A 24,495-nucleotide genomic window follows, 5' to 3' on the forward strand; every position below is an offset into this window, starting at 1 on the left:
ATCTCCTGACCTCGTGATCCGCCTGTCTCGGCCTCCCAAAGTGCTGGGATTACAGGCTTGAGCCACCGCGCCCGGCTGTGTTTTATTTTAAAAAGTCATTCCTTTAAGAAAAATAAAAATGGCATTCCAAAAGGGGGGAAATATTTTTGGATAGTGCTAGTAGACAGATAAAGAGGGAATGTTTAGCCAGGTGTGGTGGTGCGCCTGTAGTCCCAGCTACTAGGGAGGCTGAAGCAGGAGGATTGGTTGAGCCCGGAAGGTTGAGTCTGCAGTGAACCAAAATCATGCCACTGCACTCCAGCCTGGGTGACCAAGTGAGACCTTCTCTCCAAAAAAAAGAAAGGGGGACAGTCTTTTTAGAAAATGATTTTAAAATATCTTAGATTTTTTTAAGTAAAAGGATTTTAAACAGGCATATTTATGGTTAAATAAGTCTTAATAAGTTGGAGGGACATCTTTAAATTAGTATTTAGAGGGGGTTTGGGAGTAGGAGGGAAGTTGGCTATAAAAGGGCAATATGAGGAATCCTTTTAGTAGTGGAAATATTCTGTATCTGGACTGTATCAAGGTTAGTTTCCTGGTTGTGATATGCTACTGTTACCATTGTTGTGATATGCTACTGTGATATGCTAGATGTTGCCACTGTGGAACAAAGGATATTTAGGATCTATCTGTGTTACTTATTACAGCTGCGTGTGAATCTATAATTATTCTAAAATAAGAAGCTTAATTTAAAAAGGGGCTTCTGAATCTAGGTGGTGTATATACTTGACTATGTGATTCTTTCAAATTTACTATATAGTTGAAAATTTTCCTTATAAAATATAGGAGAAAAGAGATTTCTCATATAGCAGCGCATCACCATTATATTTTTATAGTACCATTTTATGTGCCCATACACTCTCTCTCTTCTGAGTAGTAAATCTTCTCTAATGTCTTGATACAAAGTTCATACTTACTAGAAAAAAAATTGGATTAGTTATTTTGCTACAGCATAAAATTAAAGCCTGAAATTGATGTTTAATTATTACTCTAAGTTAAAATTACACATTTAGTTCAGAAAATGAATTACAGTGGCCAAATTGGGGAAGACATGGTCATTTATATGAAAAAAGAAAAATCCCACTTATTTCAGTGGAAGCTGATAGTATGAAAGGGGTGCTAAAAATGTGTAATGTAACCTTAGCTTTTAGAAAGATAAGTATTCAGTAAGGAAAGCAGTGTTTATACTCTGCTTTGTTAGACCATAGCTGTTTTTTTTTTTGTTGTTGTTGTTGTTTTCTTTTTGTGTGACAGGGTTTCATTTTGTTGCCCAGGCTGAAGTGCAGTGGCCTGATCACGGCTCATGGCAGCCTTGACCCTTGACTTCCCTGGGCTCAGGTAATCCTCCCACCTCAGGCTCCCAAGTAGCTGGGACTATAGTACAGGTGTGTGCCGCCATGCCCAGCTAATTTTTGTATTTTTTGTAGAGACATGTTTTTGCCATGTTGCCTAGGCTGCCCTACAACTCCTGGGCTCAAGCGATTCTCTCGTCTAGGCCTCCCAAAGTGTTGAGATTAAAGGCATGAGCCACCGTGCCCTGCCTTGAATATCTTACATAGTTTTGTGACCTAAGGTAACGGAACAGAGACTTGATAACTGGCTATAAGTTTGTAGGGGCTCTTACATGGAAGAGGCAGTGGACTTAACTTTGGTTGCTGTAAAGATAAAATTGTGGTAGATGTTACGAAGAGTTATGTAGGTTTTATACTTACGTGTATGGACTTTCTCACAACCAGACCAGTACAGAAATGAAATGGAAATACCTCTGGAGTGTTGAGCACTCTGCCTTGATCTTCGTTCAGAGACACATATCTTCATTCAGTGGACTCTAGGAGCCTATGGATTGTTTGCTTTTATTCTTTATCTCATTTTAAGATTTTAATATACTGTTTATCATTTGAAATGTCTACTCCATGCAAGCATCTTCATGTTTCCTTATGTGATAAAATTCTTATACTTTCAGTCATTCTAGTTGTCCTTGTCTCTCTGGTTATCAGTGCACCTGTTAAAAAGGGGTGGTATTTTTCATGAACTATTTGCTGGCCAGTGTATGTGTTAAGCAGTTAGTATCGTCTTCTGTATTTGACCACATAGAACCCACTCCTATAACTTCTATTCTTATTTTCCACAATTTTAGCAAAGTTATTTAAAATTGTTTGATGCCTGTCTCCAGAAGACAGACACCAGCACCTTGAATAATACTGATACATAGTGTGCAAATTTGAATGAATGAATTTCACCTGCTGTTGCATGCCTTCACAAAGGTAACAATGATTCAGATTGAGATTACTTGAAACATGCAAAAACTTTCTAATTTTTTGTTTCTATACAGGAATTTCGGCAGAAAGTAATGTTAGGAACTCCTTTCCTAGTTATTTGGCTGGTTGGGTTTATAGCAGACCTAAATATTGATTCTTGGCTCATTAAAGGGCTAATGTATGGTGGTGTTTGGGCTACAGTACAGTTTCTTTCAAAGTAAGTGTATTGTTTTTAACTATATTTTAAACTGTACGTGAAATAATATAATTTGTACTCGTATAAAATTAATGTTTTGTATGTTGTACGTTTGATCTTAATTTAAAGAATTTAGACATCTATATGTGAAATCTGACATTTCTTTAACATTGTTATCTTAATTAAAATGATTCAAAGGCACTTTAATGATAAAAGTCTAGCATATAATTTTTAACACTAAAACATAGTTTGAGAAATATTTGAAATATTTCAGTAAAAGTAAATTTCAGTCTGTTGAACTCTAAATACATATATTGTTAATTTCTAGGTGATTATAATGCTTGAGCTCACCTTTCTGTAGGAATTATATTTTCCTGTAGAAATTAAGGCATAAGCAATAAACAAGGAAGAGGCTTTATTTCTAGTAGCAAGGTAAAGTCTAAGCATAATTATGAAGTAGGCTCAGTTTTTAAGATTATTTTCTCCCTCTTTTTTTTTTAAACATCATGTTCATTCCATTTTCTTTTCTTAGGTCTCATTGCTCTAAAGTTACCTTTCCAGCAAACCTAGGCAGGTGTCTGTGATCTAGTATTTCCCATCTAATTTCCAATCCTTTAGTATCTTATTTTCACTTGCATTTCAGAAAAGAATTCTGAAAATAATTCACACAGAGATGATAATGACTAGTATTATAATATGCTGAGTGGCTTAAATGTAGTTAATCTCTTTTTAATATTTCTAGGTGCTCCAAGAGGTATAAATAGGAAGTCACTAAGACTTCCTGCCTATATGGATAGTTGATTCTGTTTATGTTTAGTAAAATGTATTAATGTTTATTTTTCCCCAATTTTAAGTATTAAAAACACAACCCTTCAGTTTCACTAAGCTAGCCAGTTCATTCTACTTGAAAAGATGTGCTCCAACTTTTGCTGGCATGTATAGGTAAGGAGAAATAATGATGAAACAGAGAAAAATGTGAGGCTTGGTTTGTATTCATTTGTCAAAATTATAACACATCTTTGGTGAAAAATATGCTGGATGATAGCTACTGTATATACTAAAGTCAGTTACTGACTTTAAGAGAATAGGAGTGCACTAAAATTCTGAAATTGAAAAGTATATGGAATATAATTTAAATTTGGGGGAATTAAAAGGAACTTCAGAATCTTGCTGAGTCCTTCAGCTGTGAACTAATTTTTATTGATGACTATGAAAAATTAAGCATCCTGAACTCTGGATTCTGGTGAAACCAATACGTACTGTACAAAATGTGTGTCATTTTCATTTAAATAAATATTCATTTTTACAATGAAATATAGAGCTCATATTTTATAAAACTTGTGTTTTACAGATCCTTTTTCGATCATTCAATGCATAGTGCATTGCCCCTTGGGATATATTTGGCAACCAAATTCTGGATGTATGTGACGTGGTTCTTCTGGTTTTGGAATGATATCCTTTGGTTATAAAGATCATACCTAAAACAAATTTTGTTTGTTATTTGAACAAATGTTTAATAATTTGACATTAGGACTGAACTCATTCATAATGCATTAAAATAGTGTTCCTAGAAAAATAAGTAAACTAATATGTTTTTAAATATTTAATAGGTTGCTTTTGAAAGCTGTCCTTAATAACAATATATAAATAATAGTAGCTATCACGTATTGAGTGTTTAAAAGACATTTTTTGACTACTCATTTAATCCACATTTCATAAATTAGTATTGTTATCCCCTTTTTCCCCCTTTTTTTCTGTATTTTTTATTTTTATAGATTCAGGGGTTACATGTGAAGGTTTGTTTTATGGATGTATTGTGTAATGGAGAAAAGAACAAGCATCCTCATTTTAAAAAATGGGTAAAGGACACAAACACAAACAGACATTTCTCCAAGGACATACAAGTGGCCCAACATGAAAAAATGTTAGACATCACCAATCATCAGAGAAATGCAAATTAAAACTACAATCTCACACCAGTCAGAATAGCTATGTTTAAAAGGTCAGAAAGCAACAAGCTGTTGAGGATACAGAGAAAAAGGAATGCTGTTGGTGGGAATGTAAATGAGTACAACCCTATGGAAAACAGTATGGTTATTTCTCAAAGAACTAAAGATAGAACTACTAGCTGGGCACTGCAGCTCACGCCTATAATTTCAGCACTTTGGGAGGTCGAGGTGAGTGGATCATGAGGTCAGGAATTCAAAACAAGGCCAGCCAATATGGTGAAATCCCATCTCTGCTAAAGATACAAAAATTAGCCAGACATGGTGAAACGTGCCTGTAGTCCCAGCTACTCGGGAGGCTGAAGCAGTACAATTGCTTGAACCCGAGAGGTGGAGGTTGCAGTGAGCTGAGATGTGCCACTGCACTCCAGCCTGGTGACAGAGCGAGACTCTGTCTCAAAAAAAAAAAAAGAAAAAAGAACTGCCATTCTACTCAGCCATCTCCGTTTTATAGTTGAGCAAAAGTTAGGCTTAAGGAGTCTTAGTCTCTGATCAAGTTGGGACTGAAACTTGTATTTTTCTAATTAAACATATTTTAAGCCTTTCTACCAAATGGTGATTTTTATGTTTTGGTATCAAACTAGTTTCTCTAAATATTTTTTTAATACCACTACTTACTTTGTTGTGGTAAATAAGAGTTAATCTTCTCTCCTCGTCTCTTTTGCCTTCATGAAAAGGTGATTCATCTCTTTTGCCTTCATGAAAAGCATGTATTTTCACACATTTGCTAACTTCAGCAAATTATCAGTGTAGTATACTCCCCTATTTAAAAAAAAATTAAGTATTTTTAACCTGTTGCCCAGGTTGGAGTGCAGTGGCACAATCATGGCTCACTGCAGCTTGAACCCCGGGGGTCCAGCAGTCCTTCTGCCTCAGCTTCCCAAGTAGCTGGGACTATAGGCATGCACCACCACGACTGGCTAATATACTTTTTAAAACTAATATAATTAAAATTGTAAGTGTGCCTGTGTGCCAATAAAGAAGGCAAGCCAATGCCAATTTTTGATATTTTTACATAGAAAAAGTTAAGTCAGCAAGATAGACCGATTCATTGTAATAAAGGAACATGTTTCATAAATGTTGACTAAATATTTTTCAAAACATTACAAAAGTATATGATATGTTTTAAATGGTATGCAGTTTTTCGTGACTTGTAACTGTTCTAAACAACTTTAGTTATTAATACCTGGTTTTGTTTCACAGCCTTGCATAACATAATGTTGTATTATTTTTATTAAGTAGCCTTGTGTTTTAGTTGAAACACAAAATGTGCTTATTTTATTTTTGAGACCTAAGGCACAGAATTGTAACTACATTTTTAATTCTTATATTTTTACTGCATTATGTAATTACTTTCAGAAAGTGTAGTACTTTTAAATATTTTCTTAGTTTAAGTATCTATTGAAATTCTTCCATATGGCAGTTTTCACTAGCAAATTCTGGCCTTGTATTATACTTTGACTTAAAAATTGTTCCTCAAGGATTTATTAAGCATTAGAATTGCCATATTGGAACACTTAGTATGAGTAAAACAGATCTGTTGGTTTTCATTACCTCATCTATTTTAAACTTACGAAAAGCGTTGACCTCTGAAATGACTTTTGTATTCCAGACATATTTTCTAACTTTGTGTTTCCTAAATTGGACATTAAAGTTGATGTTCAAGGAAAAAACTCAGAATCAGATCTCAAAATAATGTTAAACTGTTTCTGTACTCCTGTTATGTTGTAAGCGGCAAGAAGCAAGAAAATCAGTAACTTACCAAATAATGAAAAATTAATGCTAGAGAGCATTATATAGTAAAATTTCAATTTTTTCCTTTATTCAAAGTTAATATAAAATAGCTAAAGCTAGGGAAATAGTATAAAATAGCTAAAACTGGGAATTGAAAATAAGAAAGGCAAATTTTGAAGGGAAGACCAGAACAATCAAGTCTATTTAAGCTTACCCTATTTGAATACTTCTGCCTTTAAAATAGATTGATATAGATTTCATTTTGTAAATACACTGAATAAGTTGCATGCAAATTTTTCAAATAAAAATTGCAGTATGAGAATACCAAGTTTTATTCTTACATGTCTGTAAAGGGGAGATGATAGTAGCACTGTGTCCAAGTTCTTGAGAAAATAAGCACCTGAAGACATACCTGACATGTAAAAAGTGTTAAATAAATGCATGTTATTTCTGATGACTTGTAAAATCTAAGTTTATATCCAAATTGATCTTAAATATGGATTCACAATTCCTTTTTTTGTTTTTGTTTTTGGTCCGTTTGTTTTTGTGTTTTTTTTTTTTTTTTTGAGATAGTGTCTCGCACTGTCGCCCAGGCTAGAGTGCAATGGCATGATCTTGGCTCACTGCAACCTCTGCCTCCTGGGTTCATACGATTCTCCTGCCTGAGCCTCCCGAGTAGCTGGGATTATATAGGTGCACACCACCATACCTGGTTAATTTCTTATGTTTTTAGTAGGGATGGGGTTTCACTATGTTGGCCAGACTGGTCTCGAACTTCTCACCTCGTGATCCGCCCACCTTGGTCTTCCGAAGTGCTGGGATTACAGGCGTGAGCCACTGTGCCCGGCATGTGGTTTTTTGGAGACATGGTCTCACTCTGTCACTCCCAGACTGGAGTTCAGTGGCACAATCACGGCTCACTGCAGCCTCAACCTCCCAGGCTCAGGTGATCCTCCCACCTCAGCCTCCCGAGTAGCTAGGACTACAGGCATAAGCCACCATGCCTTGCTAATTTTCGTACTTTTGTAGAGGCTGAGTTTTGCCATGTTGCCCAGGCTAGTGTCAAACTCCTGGGCTCAAGTGGTTCTCTTGCCTCAGCTTCCCAAAGTGCTGGGATTACAAGTGTGAGCCCATGCCTAGCTCACAGTTTATTTGAACATTTGTGTGTGCGTAAATGATACTCATGGAATATGTGATGAAAGCACAAATTAAATCCCAGTTATGCAAAGGAAAATGTTATACTTGATGTTATAAAAGAGCTGTATCGCTAGGCCCTCTATGATTTTGGAACTATGTTTTTCTCCCAGTTTTATACTTCTAAAGCCAATAAGAGAAGCTTAAGAAACCTCTAGGAAGGAAACAGAAAAGAGCACAGAGTAGGTTATAATGGAGGCACAAAGGATATTAGACAGGAAATAGCCACAAGGCTCATAATATATGGTGCTGATTCATGTACCGTAAGATAAAGTAGCAGTTGTCCAGGATTGCTTCTGATGACCTCAGGCTCCTTTCTGTTGCTTTTAACACCTTTCTTGTGCAACTCATGGCTAAATATGTAATTAAAACTGATTTAGACTAGTTTTGAAAAATAGAATGATAGTTGTTTTTCATTATTTACAGTAGTTCTGTGAAGTTGCTGCAAGACCTGAATTAGAAAATACTCAACCATTGTTCCTAAGAGAAATAACAGAGTTAGGTTCCTATGTGGCTGTGGTCACAACAGTATTGATCATCAGTTGATCACTACATAACCTTGTTTATATGTGTTTCTGTTTTAAAAAACCTTAATATGTATTGTTGATTCGTTAATATTGAACTTACGGCCAACAGCACTACAGCTCATTCCTGAATGAAGCTTATCTCACATATATTTTTTCTGTAAAGCACATCACAGCCTCCTTGTGCTTAAGAGCATGATAGCACTTCAGCACTGTGCTTGAAGGCCCTTTTAAACAGCAAGATCAACACAGAAGCACAAAAATATGGCCCTAAATAGACCATGTAAAGGACACTTGTTTATAGTATGAGAACTAAAACAAGAAGACAGAATGTTGCTTTGCTCAGCCTCAGATGAGAATGTACGCATTGGGTGACTCAAATTTTTCACTGTTGTTCATGCCTTGTTGAATTCATGGCACTGAAAAAGTGCCATGAATATTGATTTTGGTGTTACAAATCAGTTTTATCAAGGAGGTGTGAGGATCAACTATATAAACTTTATTTTGGTTTCCTACGTAATATGATACCCAGCTTATTAAGTTACTTAAGTATTTTTATGGTGATAATGAATTTTACATTGATGTAAGCTATTTGTTCTAGTAAGTTCTTACTGTTCCATTCTTTGAAAAATTATTTCCCCATAAAACACCTTATGTTTATTTGGTGCTTTTTGGTTTATAGTTTTTCAGATACATTATTTTACTTGGTTCTCTGAATAATTGAGATTAAAAAAAAACTATACAAATCTTAATACTGTTTTCTAACTGATGGAAAGACTGAGGCTCTGAGAAGTTGTTATGTCTTGCTCAAAGTCACATAGGTGGGAAATTGTTAAGAGTTTGATGTCAGACTCAGCTCTCTGTCCTGATTCAGTGTGTCTTCAAATGTCCTTATATTACACTCTGAATATAATTTTAAGTTCATAAACCTTCCTGGAAAACAGTTTGGCAGCCTCTAGAGTGATCTTTAATAATACTCTTTAATTAGATTGGGTGCGGTGGCTCACACCTGTAATCCCAGCACTTTGGGAGGCCGAGGTGGGCAGATCACAAGGTCAGGAATTGAGACCATCCTGGCTAATATGGTGAAACCTCGTCTCTGCTAAAAATATAAAAATTTAGCTGGGCGTGGTGGCGGGCACCTGTAGTCCCAGCTACTGGGGAGGCTGAGGCCGGAGAATGGCGTGAACCCGGGAGGCGGAGCTTGCAGTGAGCTGAGATTGCGCCACTGCACTCCAGCCTGGGCGACAGAGCGAGACTCCGTCTCAAATAAATAATAAATAAAAATATCCTTTAATCTCTTATCATATGTCAATAAATAATCAGATGTAAGATCAAAGATTTATTTACAAGGATGTTTCTCTTTGTATTATTTATAGTAGGGGAAAACATGAAAACAACCTGAATAGCCAACCTAAATAGGGGGAGAGTTTTATCAGTTACGCTGCCTATGGAATGGTATTACATAACCACTAAAATACTTTCCTGCCTTAATGATTATTAAGATATAATAAGTGAAAAAATACTAACTTATATTTACAGAATGAAGTTTAAAATGCACCAAGGAAAAGAGCTGGAAGTGAATATGTATCATTTTAGCAGTGGTTATCTCTAGGAATTGTACTCGAGTGATTTTATTTGGTTTCTTGCATTTTTACTTATTTTTAAAAATTTTTCTCTGACTATGCTTCTTATAATTAAACAACTCTAAAATTCACTGACATAGCCAGTATAGTCACCTGCTTATTGTGTTGACAACACTTGAAATATTGACAAAAGGTTATTAGAAATTTTATGTCTGGAAGTAAGTAATTTTTCAATGTGGCTTTAAGTTAATTGAGATTTAAACTCAAGAAAGATATGAACAGTATGCAGAATCTGGGATGATTACATATATTAAAAAATCAAAAATGTGCAGAATTAATTATCTCCTATGCATTTCCTCTTAAGCATTTTTTTCTGTTGGTTACTTGTTAGATTTCTCTGTTTTCTGTGTATGTCTCCCAGTTTCCTTTTAATACCCTCTAAGCTTTTTAATGTCTACCTTCAGGTATCCAGTCACCACTTTTCATGAATTCTAACAATATTGCTATAAATATTTTTGTATATCTTTTTTTCCCACAAGAGTTTCTCTGAGGTTATTAAAGATACTCTGTAATTTACATTCTCAATCATGTGCATTTGACTACTGTAAATGAAGACGGATGTGAGGGGAGGGATCAGTATCTTCCCCCTCATTAGAGAGATCCTTGTTCAGCACCTTTTCTTCACTCAGTTGCAGTCTCAACCTTGATATTCATCACATTTTCCTAGGTACTCTGGTTTATTGATCTATCTGCCTATGTTAACATTGTATAATCTCATTACTGTAGTTTTGCTCTTAAATTGTATCTGAGCAGGGCAATTTTTCCAAGTTTGTTATTTCTCAGGAATATCTTAGCTCTTTTGCTAAGGAAGAGCCTTTTGCTCTTCCATTTAGATTTTTTTAGAATAGGCTCTTTGAGTTCTGCGAAAAGCCTTATGCCTTTAAAAAATTTTTTTTGACAGTCTTGCTCTGTTGCTCAGGCTGGAGTGCACTGGCGTGATCTCAACTCACTGCAGCCTCCACCTCCTGGGTTCAAGCAGTTCTCCCACTTCAGCCTCCCAAGTAGTTGGAATTACAGGCATACACCACCATGCCTGGCTAATTTTTGTATTTTTAGTAAAAAAGGGGTTTCACCATGTTGGCCAAGCTGGTCTTGAACTCCTGAACTCAAGTGATCCACCTGCTGTGGCCTCCCAAAGTGCTGGGATTACAGGCATGAGCTACCATGTCCAGCCAGCCTTACACCATTTTGATTGAGATTCTATTTGAGCTGTAGATTGATTTAGAGAAAGTAACTACTTTTGGTACTTAAACCTTTTATGTTTTTTAATGAAGTCATATAATTTCTTATGTAGAAGTTTATATCTCTTGTTAGATTTATTTTTAAAAGAATTTAAATGTTTTAAATTATGACTTTTATTTTTAATTAAAATTTCTATTTGTATCTGGTTTATAGAAATGTAGCTGATTAGTTATTGCCAACAACCTTGCTAAAGCCTTTTATTATTTCTAATAATGGGGTATTTTGGATGTATGACATGGGATAATCATTATGTATAAAGACTTTTCATTATGTGAAAAGAAAGAATTTTTTCTTTCTACTCTTTATGGCATTTAATTCCTTTAGTGATCTTACTATATTAGCTAGGATCTCAGTATGTGGAATAGACACAGAATGAGTATCCTCATTTTGTTCCTGACTTTAAAGGGTGTCATCTTTAAAAGATGGACTTAAAAGGGCTAGTATTTTACCATTGAGTGTGATTTTATAAAGTGTTTACTTGAATTTTATAAATAACCTCTCCCTCTACACGCCCCCCCCTTTTTTTTTTACTTTTTGTGAATTGTGTATTTTTTTCTTTTATGTTTTTAATATTAAATAATATATTAATAGATTTTTCTAATGTTGAACCACTTATGCATGCCTGGAGTAAACAAACATGGGCATAATGTCTTATTTTTCTATACGTTGCTGGATTAAATTTGTTACTAGTTTTGCATGTACATTTGTGAATGAAATTGTTTTATAATTTTTTTGTATTTGTTTTGATATCAACATGATAGTCTCAAAATGGGTGGAGAATTGTTCTTTTTTTATGTTATTTGAAAGGGTTTAGGTTAAATTGAAATTATTAACTACATGTTTATTAGATTTTCTAAAATCATTTTAGCTGGAATTTGCTTTATGTTTAAGAATTTTGTAATATATATTTGACTGAATTGTATGTTTATATATTTTAGTGATTTGTCCATTTGTTTTCAAATGTGCCACATTCTGTCTGTTTTTTTAAACTCAACTGCTGTACCCCCTCTCTCATTCCTAGTATTAATTAGAGATATTTTTTAGTTACTCTATTTTATTGGATTTTTTAAAGAAACAGTTTTAGGTTTTATTAATCCTTTCTATTTTCACTTTCAGTATGTTTTATTTCCTGTTGTCTGCTTGTTTAGTTTTTTCTTCAGCTTATTAAATTGTTTAGTTTTCATTGATATTTTCTATTAGAAACATTTAAGTTTAGAAAGTAACATTTTATATACTACCTCAGCTGCATTCCATACAGAAGATTAAGCTTCTTAATTAGGTTTCTCAAGTCACTATATCATTACCAAATTTTTATCTATTTGCAGCGTCATTTATTGAGAGACCTATGGCAAAATTTTCTACTGTGTTGCTGTATTTAGGAGTTTCTCTTTGCGGTTCAGTCAGTTTTTTGCTTTACATGTTTTGGAGTTTCATTATTAAGTATGTATAAGTTTAGAATTCTTTCTAATGAGTTGAACCTTTTATCAAATATATAGTGACCCGTGGTAAGAAGCATTAGCAATGACTATTTTAATTAGTATTGCTTTAAATAATTTATGGCCTTGAATTTTTAAAATGTCTCTTGCAAATAGCATGTAGCATATAGGAATAAGCAAATCCTGAAGAGTGGACACTGAATTTCTGAACCAGTTTACCTCTAGATTTGTGTTTGTTTATCATCTCTGGTCTCCATGGGGTTTTCTTACTAGCAGCTCAGCAACACATTCAAAATGATTTAGGTTTTTTTTGTTTTTTTGAGACAGAGTTTCACTCTGTTGCCCAGGCTGGAGTGCAGTGGCGTGATCTTGGCTCAGGGCAACCGCTGCCTCCCAGGTTCAGGTGGCTCTTGTGCTTCAGACTTCCAAGTAGCTAGGATTACAGGCATGCGCCACCACGCCTGGCTAATTTTTGTTTTTATAGTAGAGATGGGGTCTACAAAAACTAAAAAAATTAGCCGGGTGTGGTGGTGCATGCCTGTAGTCTCAGCTACTCAGGAGGCTGAGGCAGTAGGACCTTTTCAGGAGTTCGAGACTGCAGTAAGCTCTCATTATGCCACTGCACTCTGGCCTGGGTAACAGAGTGAGACCTTGTCTCCATTAAAAAACTTTATACTCAAGAACACATTTGTTACCATTGAGATTAAAAAACAATCGGCATGTTTCAGAAGATGTTAATCATTGTCCCTCAGATCTTCTTAATATACAGTATGCCATATACAGTATGCCTTTTCAGGATGCAGTATTTAAAATGGAGGTTATATTTGTGTATTCTATATGTAATTTATAAAAATGAAGGTTTTCTTTCCTTTTATCTGAAATTTTCTGTTAGGATCTCTGAATTCTTTTCTATTTGATGTATTTACTACTACTGGGATAAAACTATCCATGTGTTCAATTATGTTTGTCATCTGTGTTCATACTTTTGTCTCTAATCTTTATTATTATCATTATTATTATTTTTTGAGATGGAGGTCTCACTGTGTTGGCCAGGCCGGTCTTGAAGTGCTGGGCTTAAGTGATCTTCTGGGTTCAGCCTCCTGAGTAGCTGGAATTATAGGTGCATGCCACCATGTCCAGTTTTTGTCTCTAATTATTGTTTTGAGTTTTCTTTTTTTCCCTCATTTACTGATTGTCAGTCTTTTTTATCCTCTTTGTGTTCATCTTTATAAATTTTTAGTTCATATATTGTGTAATGGTTTCGTTTGATCTGTTTTTTTTTTTTTTTCTAGAGTCACCCTTTTCATTTGGTTCTAATTGTTTTATGATCTTATGTTTAAGCTTTTATAGGATTTATATTTTAATTTAATTATGAAGCATCTTTGGTTAATTTGCCTTTGTCCTTAATTTGTGTTTGTCCAAATTTGCTGCTGCTTTCCATACTGGGTTATTTGCTTTGTGAATACTGTGCACATTTTTTCTGATTTATTATTTTTGTTTTGTTTTCAAGTACTCTAGCATGGTTGTTATGCCATTTCTTTTCATCTTTCATCTTGCTCGTGATTGACCTGGGCAAATATATTCAGACTTTTATGTTTTCTCTGATAATATTGTAGAGCAATCTTTGAAGTTTTTCCTGACCCGTTTGGTACAAGGATATTGAAAGAGAGCTCAGTTGTAAATTCTTGCTCGGAAACTTGTGTTTAGCTGTCTTAAGATCTTGCTGAAAGTTTTTCCTGAGGTTTTATTCTGTGCAGCCTTAGAGATAGAATGATGTTGGAATTATCTCCCACCAGCCATCCCCTCAATTTTGTTAAGTCACCTTATTAATGACAAGCCTTGGTGTTTCTTGATACTTAGTGGAAGCCATGCAGTAGTATTCAGGGACTTATGTTCCTGAAGGGGTTTTCCTGTCTTGTTCAAATTATCTACTCACCATTTCAATTATTTTTCTCCAGTTGAGTAGGACTGAGGAGTGGAGTATGTATTATTCAGTTCAAGCTGCCGTAATGATATACCAAAGACTGGGTGGTTTAACAACAGAAATTTGTTTTCTCACAGTTCTGGAGGCTGGTAGTTTGAGATCAGGGTGCCAGCATGTTTGGGTTCTGATGAGGGTGGTCTTCCTGTCTTGCAGATGATGACTTTCTTGCTGTGTTCTCACATGGTGAGGAGAAAGAGTAAGAAATCTCTCATTCTACCTTATATAAGGAAAGCCACAATCCTATTGGATTAGGCTCTCACCCTTATGACTTAATTTAAGCTTAATTGCTTCCTAAAGACCACATCTCCAGATGCAGTCAGATTGCAGGTGTTAGGGATTCAACATATGCATTGTGAGGAAACACAATTTAGTCCATAGCAAAGGGCCAGGGTGAAATAGATGAGAATTCTCATCTACAGTTTTTCATCCTACTAGTACAGTAGAGCAGGGTTAGGAGCTACCTCAGGCAGCCTGCCTTACCAGAATCATCACCTTTGTGGCCTTCAGTTTTGAACTTATGATACAATGTGGTCTGTCCTCTTTCTGAAGTTGTTGCCATTATTTTTGAGAGGCGCTTGGTTTGTTTGATTTACTGTTTTAAATTCATTTTGCTGAGTATTATGGTAAATAAGTTTAGTGTATGAATTTCTATTTTTGAAAGAAAGCCTAGTTAGATAAGTTTGTTTAAAAATAAAATGAGAGCTGCATTTCATAGCAGACATCAAGAAAACATCCAACTAGATTAAAGAATTAAATGTACAAAATGATTCTATAAACATTTAAGTGAAAGCATTGATGGTAAACACTTTAATTGGAGGGCTGTTTAAACATAAAAGCAAAAATATAAATTAATAAAATAGCATGTATTTGTCTCTTAAATTGGCAGCATTTTTTGATTACTGCCAATGCAAATGTACTAATCAGTCATATGTTGTTAGTGGAGTTATAAATTGGTATATCTTGCTGGAAAGTAGTGTAAAAGTGTCTATATATTTATATCTCAAGCCTTAAAAATGCTCATACCTAAATATATTGTTTTCATAATATTTATTGGCATAGAAAATTGTGTTGAGCACTTTGGCGAGGCCGAATAGCATAGGTCGTACGAGTCTGAGTTTTAATACTTGCTCTACCTCTAACTCACTGTAATCTTGGACAATGTAGCTTCTGCTTCAGTTGTATCATCTGTAAAGGGATAATAGCAGGATTTATCATAGGGTTCTTATACTGCTTAAATGGCACATAGTTGGTGATTAATATGTTATTTTGTTAATAATTAGATACATTATGATACCAGTCATAATTAAAAATGCAGAATATACCAAAATTAAAAGAAGTTTAATTCTGGGTTATAGAGTTCTTGTTTCTTTCTGCTTTTTTTAGTGTTTTCTCATTTTCTCTAATAATAAAATTAATACTGAAAACAGCCATATATTTGTAGACTGTGCCTATTTCTGTTAATTTTTTTCCCCCACTGAGACTGAGTTTCACTCTGTTGCCCAGGCTGTGCAGTGGCGTGATCTTGGCTCACTGCAACCTCTGCCTCCCAGGTTCAAGCACTTCTCCTGCCTCAGCCCCCTCAGTAGCTGGAATTACAGGCATGCACCACCATGCCTGGCTAATTTTTGTATTTTTAGTAGAGACAGGGTTTTGCCATATTGGCCAGGCTGGTCTCGAACTCCTGACCTCAGGTAATCCACCCACCTCAGCCTCCCAAAGTGCTGGGATTATAGGTGTGAGCCACCACACCCCGCCTATTTCAGTTAAATTTTTAAAATTAGCTTATCTAATCTATTGCTAAAGCTAAATTCAGTCTACCATTTGAAGATACCTAATTTCTTTATCATTAAAGAGCAAGGAAAGACATTTTTAAAGTTCATTCAGTATTGAATTCCTTAATATACCTTTCAAATGTGTAGTCATATATTGAACTGACCCCCTGCCAATTTAATCCAGGTCCTGAGAGTTTGACCTATTTATTTACATGTTATGTTAGCACCTTTTCAAAACTTGTTATAAATAAAAGTGCTGCCCTGAGTAATGTCAGGCCTCAGCATTCTACACACTTTATTCTCCAGAATAAACAGCTGAAAGTTTGACTTCTTATTTACTCTCCGCTGGCTATACCGGTATATTTTGTGGAATAAGATTGGAAAAAGTTGGGGGAAAAGAGAGGACTGGAGAAAAAAGGAAAAGATAAATCACTTTTGAATATGCCAGTTGATAATAACTAATCTTTTCTTTCGTCTTTTGTTTCTCCTGTATGTTAAGTGGCTATTGAGTGTTTTGGTATTTTCCAAACAAATGTAGAATGATTTCATTCAAGAAGCTGTTCCTTTTCTATCTGTGCTTCATGAGAAATGTAAACAGTGGGTACACATGATAATGTCAAAAAAATCTTATGAAATTCTTATATGATACTTGTATCTACATAAAATCTTACAAATGGTATTTGAGTGTACCTGGTGTTTTGTGTCTCAGAAATGTATTGCTGTAGCAACGTTGCTTTATTTTTATAGTGTTATTTAAATTGTTTTTTGATAATTTACTTACGTTTATAAATGCCTAATGTATTTTTTATGTTTTTATGAGATAGAAAAAATGTGAACATATAAACTGTTGCATATAAACTATTTCTGTTTTAAGCAAGCTTATATTTTTTCTGAAATTAATTTCAGTGTGTTCAAAAAAAGGCAAAAGTGACAATTTTTTTTTTGACTTTCCTATAGTTAAAAGCAATCTTTCAAATATACGAGTATGATATCTGTAGTATTTGGTAGATGCATAAAGATGGCAATGCATATACATAAAGTATATGTTAATAACTTTGAACATGAGAAATGCCTTCATTTTTGTCAAAAAGTTAGTCATTTAAAATTTTCGTTGAATTTTTAATACATTCACTAACTTAAAGTGTCAGATAAGTCTACATGATTTAAAATTTATAAAGAAGTCACATTATTTTTATATGTAGTTATAATGCAAAACAGCTTGAATTTTTTTTGACTGGTAGGTGTTTTGTAAACTTTTATAGATTATAAGTTTATATATAATAGTAATTCATTTATCATTGCTTCTTTAAATTCCTTAACCTTAGGCACATCTCAACTTTTTATTTATCCATCTTCCATTCCTTGCCAATAGTGTTGCACTTTTCTACAATTTTGGAAAGTCTTGGAAATCAGATCCAGGGATTATTAAAGCAACAGAAGAGCAAAAGAAAAAGGTAGCAAAATACCAACGAAGTCACTTGTGTTTAACTGCCAAATTATTAGTATTTATAGCAGACATTAGAGTACAGAGGAAGTAACTATCTTTTAGAATATAAAGAAGTTTTAAGCTAAATTGAGATTATGTATCTTTTATTTGGTGCTCATCCTTGGTGCTGTTGTGATGCCTGTCCATAACACTTCCATGACATTTTATAATTTCATGTTTCTCTCCCTTACAAGACTGCTGTGATTGCTTTGAGGGGTGAATACGGTGTCTTAAACATCTCTGTAAATCTCCAGGAAATAATTTGCGTTTAGTAGATGTTTGCTGAATGACTATGTCAACTAGAAGGTTAATAAATTGGTTGATAGTGCAGATACACTGTCCCAATAGCTAAAATATTTATATATACCATCCAGGGCATCCCTTTCTTATAATGCAGGTTATTAGGAAACCAATTTGTGTTGTATATTTAGAGAACTGGACTAGAAGCATTTTAGATTATTTTAAAAGCTGTTTTATTTAGTCTAAAAAAATTTTTTTGATGAGTTATTCCAATCCACAATAGACTAAGACAATGGCAGATTCTTTTGGTCTAACCCCCTTTTTTCTGGGCAGCATAGAGATGGCTACCCTGTATTCTTACAGCAATGAAATAGCAGTAAATAAACAAAAGATGTTATTTCTCTTTTTGAACTGAAAACATCAGTAAATTAAAGATGAAAATCATGTTTATTGATTCATAGTGATGGCAAAAGAGTTGGTGAGCATTGTTCACTTTTGAATTAAATATTATTTTTTTAATTCACAGACAATAGTTGAACTTGCAGAGACAGGAAGTCTGGACCTCAGTATATTCTGCAGTACCTGTTTGGTAGTATTTTCTTCTTTGTTCTTCCCTTCCTTCTCTTCCTCCTGACAGTGGCATAGCATAGTGGGTATGGGGTGTGGGGAAAAGGAAGAATTTCTGTCACTGAACACATTCCCTGCCCCTTGGTATAAGAGGAAATATCGTTAAAGGATGTCTCCTTCCCAAGGTGCTTATTCACTGATGGTAGGCCTTGATTGCACTTTTGATTCAGAGGTGCCATTTATTTGTATTCATTCTCTTTCTCTTTTCTCGCTTAAAATGTTACTCAATAAATTAAAAACAAAGTATTTCAGATCAAAGGTTTATAATGATTCCCTAATAGATTGCTTTCTTTACTACATTTTAAGAAAATTTATACTTCTATTTAAAAGCCACATGGGAATACCCATTAGATAACTATTAAGACAACATGGCCTCTAAACAAGTTCAACTGAGTAGGTGGTTTTTTATTTTTAATTTTTTTGTATCAGAATGTTTATGTAACTTTGAACACTGTTTTATCATAGATTTTTAAAGTGGTCATCCTCACCCAGGTCATAGGTAAAGATATATATGAAATTACTAGTATTTATTAATAGAGTCAGGTATAGTACTATTGGATTGTTTATTATTATAGACATCAATTTTCTAATTTTCTGTAGGATAATACTCTTATGTTTTAATTATTTTTTGCTTAGTTTTTATAATTAGTATTTGTGAAAAGGATACATACTGCCACAGTGCTTAAATTATGTTTTTCTACATGGAAATTGAAATATTCCAAAGTCATACATAAAACTGCCCTTTTACACTTACACACTGCAAGTGAGCTCATGTCTTAACATCTGATTAATAATAAAGTCATTGACTTCATTTAGGATTATGGAATGAATTTTTGAAACAGTTCTAATTCTGCAAATTCTTTATTACACTTAATATTCTTTGACCAGTTATGATTTTGAATATTCAAAATATATACAGCTTCACGTTTGGTAGCAATTTTAGGATACCAACTAGATTCTTTTGTATATTCAGACATTCTGAAAACAGTTTTTGTTTCTATGTTTTATAATGGGTAACTTATAAGATTGATACTCTTTTTCTTAATATTTAGAATGTTTTAATACACTGCTTTTCTGTGGAAATATACTGTTCCACAAAGCATGCAGTGCTGATGTACTTGCCATGTGGCAAACAAATTATATGGTCACTCAATACAGATAGCAGTTTCATTGTCAAATACACATTTGATGGCAAGAATAAGACTAATTTTGTCATCATAGCATAAATGTTTTATTATGTATTATAAGCCACATACTTCTTGTTGTAAAGAACATTTCCTATTATAAAATCTTGCAAATCAGCAGTTAGTTGTCATTATATGGGTATGCTTCACTTTGGTAAGTAGACAGGTCTCTAAGGCTTGTAGATCAGAGCTTTCTTAAAAATGAATTACTTTGGTGATTGCACTCCTGCACTCCAGCCTAGGCCACAGAGTGAGACCCTGTCTCAAAAAAAAAAAAGAAAAAAAAAGGATTACTTTGTAAGTGATCCCAGGAACCTTGAGACCAAGTCACGCCTTAGCCAGTTAGTCTGTTTTTCAGATTTTTGACTAGTGTTGCCGCTGAGGGTTGGAAGTGGGGATAGAAGTTGTTTGAATATCCTGCTGCTTTCTAAGTAGATTTAGTCTCACAAGTGTGGTGAAGAGTAACTTACCCTTTTCTTTATTCCAGAGATAATTTTAGTAGATTAAGAACTGTGTGCTCACTGTGCCTTTTCCTTTGTACCTCAAAATAGTGTGTAACCTTATGCAAACTAATGGAGAAATGGCAGTGCTTTTGTTGAAACACTGAAGTGTATTTATAAATTTTTTTCTGGCAAGAGTTAATAACTCCAGCTCTTTTATCATATATCTAGCATTAGGGCTGCCAACCCTTTGAAGATCACCAATGAGTTTTTGTATTCACTTGGCCAATTTAGAGTAATGTAGGTTTTAAAAACCATTTCAAAATGCTTGAAAAACAAGACATCATAAGCATGAATTCTTTATTGCCGATCAATAGCTGAATAATGAATTTTGTTTTGTTTTTTTTTTTTGCAAGAAATAGTGACTTCTTAAGCATGTTCTGCATTCTTAGATATGGTCATACATTTCAGCAGGAGAAATGCTGTATCTTAATCTGAGATCTCAGAAGGCACTTTACTGAAGAGAAGTAGATGTGTACATGTTGATTTTTGCTGGATTTGTTAATTTGGGAAAGACAAATATTTTATTGATGATTTTGAATTTTAAGAGCTTTTTAAATTCACTTTTAGCCTGACCTTCCTAGTAAGGAATAATTTTATTTTATTGAAAAACAACCAATATCATAACCATTAATCATAATGGGACATCATTTAGAAGACTGGAGATTGATGTGTTTTTATTACTCAGAAATATGAGGGATGTGAATTAAACATAGCATCATTCATCACATCAAATTGGTGTGTAATTCTTAGTTTTTGTAAATTGATGGTTCAGTTCCATTCTTGAGAGCATATTTTTTAGAGTAGCCTCATTCTTTTATTCTTTGTTTTTGTAGTTGAAATTTTATTAAACAAAACAATAGTGATTTTTGGTTTTATTCATTTGGAAACCTTGATATAATCTTGTTTGAAATATGTAGTTTTATTTTTTTATAATTATATCTTGAGAAAATAAATATTCAGCTTTTCTCTCTTAGTACAATGCCTTTCATAATCCTTTAACATGCCTATTAACAGATACGGAAACCAGTGAGGTCCAAACATTGTGGTGTATGCAACCGCTGTATAGCAAAATTTGATCATCATTGCCCATGGGTGGGTAACTGTGTAGGTAAGTTATATTAGTAATTTCTTACATATCATTCATTTAAGTTACTTTAGGTAATGAATAAAGTATAATATTAAAGTAGGCAGTAGCAAGTTTATTACTCTACCCTTTATTTCCCCAATTATCTTCTGGTTGACAACACAGCAACTCAGTTGAGAGAGGGAGGGAAAAAATTACAAAATCAGTGCCTGATATCTTTTCTCTGTCAGTTCTATCTGGTGCCTACTCTTGATAAGGAGACAAAAATTTTCTTTTTCTAGTTAAACTAGAGAGATGAAGGTAGTAATATTTGAAATGATACTATGTGCAGAGGCAAAGAGGAATGACAGATAAGAACTGTACACACCTCACTGTTCAAGAATGGTGTAGTCTAAGGAGATAAACTACATGATTTGAGAGATGCCCCAGAGATTTTATGAGGTGACAGAAAAGAAACATTACAAAGATTGTGTACCTCTGTTGAGGAGAAACCTTTGAAAAATTGGATTGTAAAGTTTATAAAAGAAAAGATAAAATAGGGCTATTTTAAACCTCACAAGGAATAGGATTAGAGGTCAGAATTGTGATTTATTTAGTTCTTTGGGACTTGAACACCGTTGTCATCATTATATCTTTGTGTGTAGTTGTAAGCATTCTTACTTTTTTATTAAAACATTTTTCCAGAAAACCACTTTATAAAATAATGAATGTATGTGTGATTATCATCACAATTGTAGCACACCTTTCATGGCATACCCCTCAAAGGTGCATTACCCACTGTTTTTTCTTAGCTGAAAAACCTTGCTTCTGTGTCGTTCTTCAGGTGCAGGCAACCATAGATATTTTATGGGCTACCTATTCTTCTTGCTTTTTATGATCTGCTGGATGATTTATGGTTGTATTTCTTGTGAGTACAATTCATTTTTTGTCTTTTTAAAACAAATTTCTACATATTCAGATTATACTTACCATACTAACAAATTACTATAATGACAAAAGTTGTTTAAATAAAATTATAGTTTGGATACCTTATGAAGCACAAATGGGGAAAAAGATACAGCTCTATCAATTATGTCCAATACACAGGATAAGCAAACAGTTAGCAATCAACCACCTTTTAATACTTGTGTCCTCTGGAAAACGTGGTTTAATAGGCTTTGAGAAGCTTCTGGGTAAAATGTATCAACATTTCCCATGTCATGTGCTTGCTTTACTATAGTAGCTTATAGATTAAGTGATTGTCCTAGTTCTCTTTCTTACCAAGCAGTTGGGAAAATATATTTAAAATTAAATTTGCAGAGAACTTGAAATATTTTGAAAAGTAGGTATAATTATTGCCTATTAGAGAATATTAGTAAATATCAAAAGTTACCTTTTTAATAAGAAGTTGTTATTCCACTGTGGGTTTCATACCTTAAAGGAAATGATAGATTTTTATTGCATTGAGAATGCAGTCTGGAAAGAGGATACATCACTTACGATGCCTCAGGGCTTGGTGTTGCTTAGCATAATGATGTATTAGATCCTGGTTTAAATACAAGTCTTGGAAGGATGATTTTCTAGTCTTTCTGCCCCACAGATATTAAATATAATCAGTGTTATTGCCCTCATGAACCAAAGGAGGTTACCACCTCAGTTAAAGATTAATAGGAAGATTTGGTCAAAGAACTTGACCTAATTTCTGGCCCAGCACACCTTAGAGAACACTTTCTTGTCAACAACAGCAGTACCTTATAGCAGCTCTCAAAGAGCAGGAGGTCTTGTATTAGAAAAAGCCTACCTTGACCAGGCATGGTGGCTCATTGCCTATAATCCCAACACTTTGGGAGGCCGAGGCGGGTGGGCCAGTTGAGGCCAGGAGTTTGAGACCAGCCTGGGCAACATAGGGAGAGAGACCCCGTCTCTACAAGAAATACAAAAATTAGCCGGGTGTGATAGTGCATGCCTGTAATCCCAGCTACTCAGGTGGCTGAGGTGGAAGGATTGCTTGGACCCAGGAGGTCGAGGTTGCAGTGAGCCTTGATTGAGCCACTGCCCTCCAGCCTGGGTGACAGAGTGAGACCTTGTCTCAAAAAAAAACGCCCATGTCACCATCCTGTTAATGTTATATGCCCTCCTTCAAAAAAATCTCTTTCATGTATCCTCTTATCTTTTTGTAAAGGAAATTTTTTTTAAGTATTGTGTGATGCAACATCAATCAAATAAAATTGTTTATTCTGAAGATACAGTGATTTTTTTTTAAGATTGGCTGCTGCTTTTCCATTTCTGTCTTTATGTTTTTTCACTGAGATATAATAGGGTTATTTAAGAGTGTAAAAACATTTGCTATTGAATGTCATCAGTTAAATCTAGACCGTTTGACTATGTTTTCTGAATGGTGCCAGCACAAATGCCTGTATGAGGTGCTTGGATGATGATTGAGTAAATACAAGTACTTCTGTTCTGGCTTTAGACTGGGGACTCCACTGTGAGACCACTTATACCAAGGATGGATTTTGGACGTATATTACCCAGATTGCCACATGTTCACCTTGGATGTTTTGGATGTTCCTGAACAGTGTTTTCCACTTCATGTGGGTGGCTGTATTACTCATGTGTCAGATGTACCAGGTATATGCAAAGGCATTCTTTTTAGTGCACTAATTGAAAACTTTTCCATCCTTGCATAAAAGATAATAATATATTCTCTTCCTAACCACTCCTGCTCTTCAAGGATTAATTTTATTTTTCAATTTAGTTTTCCTTTCTACCTCACTCTTTTGCCCCTTCTTCTTCTCATATTGTGAACTTTTCAATTTTAGTTCTTACCTCAACAGAAATTTTAATCTGTTATTCCTGACTTAAATACACCCAGTGGAATATGAGCTTAGATTGATGATGACATTAATTTTGTGTTTTTAATGGTATTTTTACTCACAAATACTAATATTTATTCAAAAGCCTTTTTTTAAAAAAAGGAAATTTTAAAAGCTCATTCTTAGAGAGGCTGATATGGAGGTTGTCTGTGCATGAATAGTGTCTATCCATGCACAGTGTCAAGTAACCTATCTTTAAATATTTTTCACATTTAACTGGCTACTTTTCACAGTCAAATGATACCATGTAAACTAGCTTTGATGATTTTCTGATGGAAAACCGAAAACAGACTTCATTGTTTTTATCTTTATCCTAGTTGTCTTCAAATTAATTTTTTTTACATTAAGTATTTAGAAAGAATAATGGTTTGCAGCCTGGCACGGTGGCTTACACCTGTAATCCCAGCACTTTGGGAAGCCGAGGTGGGCGGATCACTTGAGCCCAGGAGTTTTAGATCAGCCTGGGCAACACGGTGAAACCC

General features: G+C 34.3%; 1 protein-coding gene across 1 annotated transcript in view; it reads left to right on the forward strand.

Moving 5' to 3' along the window:
* Nucleotides 1–24,495, forward strand: part of ZDHHC17 (zinc finger, DHHC-type containing 17) — a 96,964-nt gene that overhangs the window by 67,882 nt on the left and 4,587 nt on the right. Inside the window, exons 9-15 of the mRNA XM_011963754.1 lie at nucleotides 2,375–2,517; nucleotides 3,848–3,948; nucleotides 17,364–17,488; nucleotides 18,287–18,349; nucleotides 21,089–21,182; nucleotides 21,982–22,065; nucleotides 23,611–23,768. Of these exons, the coding sequence (XP_011819144.1) occupies nucleotides 2,375–2,517; nucleotides 3,848–3,948; nucleotides 17,364–17,488; nucleotides 18,287–18,349; nucleotides 21,089–21,182; nucleotides 21,982–22,065; nucleotides 23,611–23,768 (768 nt within the window). The remainder of the gene's footprint in view (nucleotides 1–2,374; nucleotides 2,518–3,847; nucleotides 3,949–17,363; nucleotides 17,489–18,286; nucleotides 18,350–21,088; nucleotides 21,183–21,981; nucleotides 22,066–23,610; nucleotides 23,769–24,495) is intronic.

The sequence above is a fragment of the Colobus angolensis genome, unplaced genomic scaffold (assembly GCF_000951035.1).
Source record: "Colobus angolensis palliatus isolate OR3802 unplaced genomic scaffold, Cang.pa_1.0 Scaffold623, whole genome shotgun sequence".
Taxonomy (NCBI): Eukaryota; Metazoa; Chordata; class Mammalia; order Primates; family Cercopithecidae; genus Colobus; species Colobus angolensis.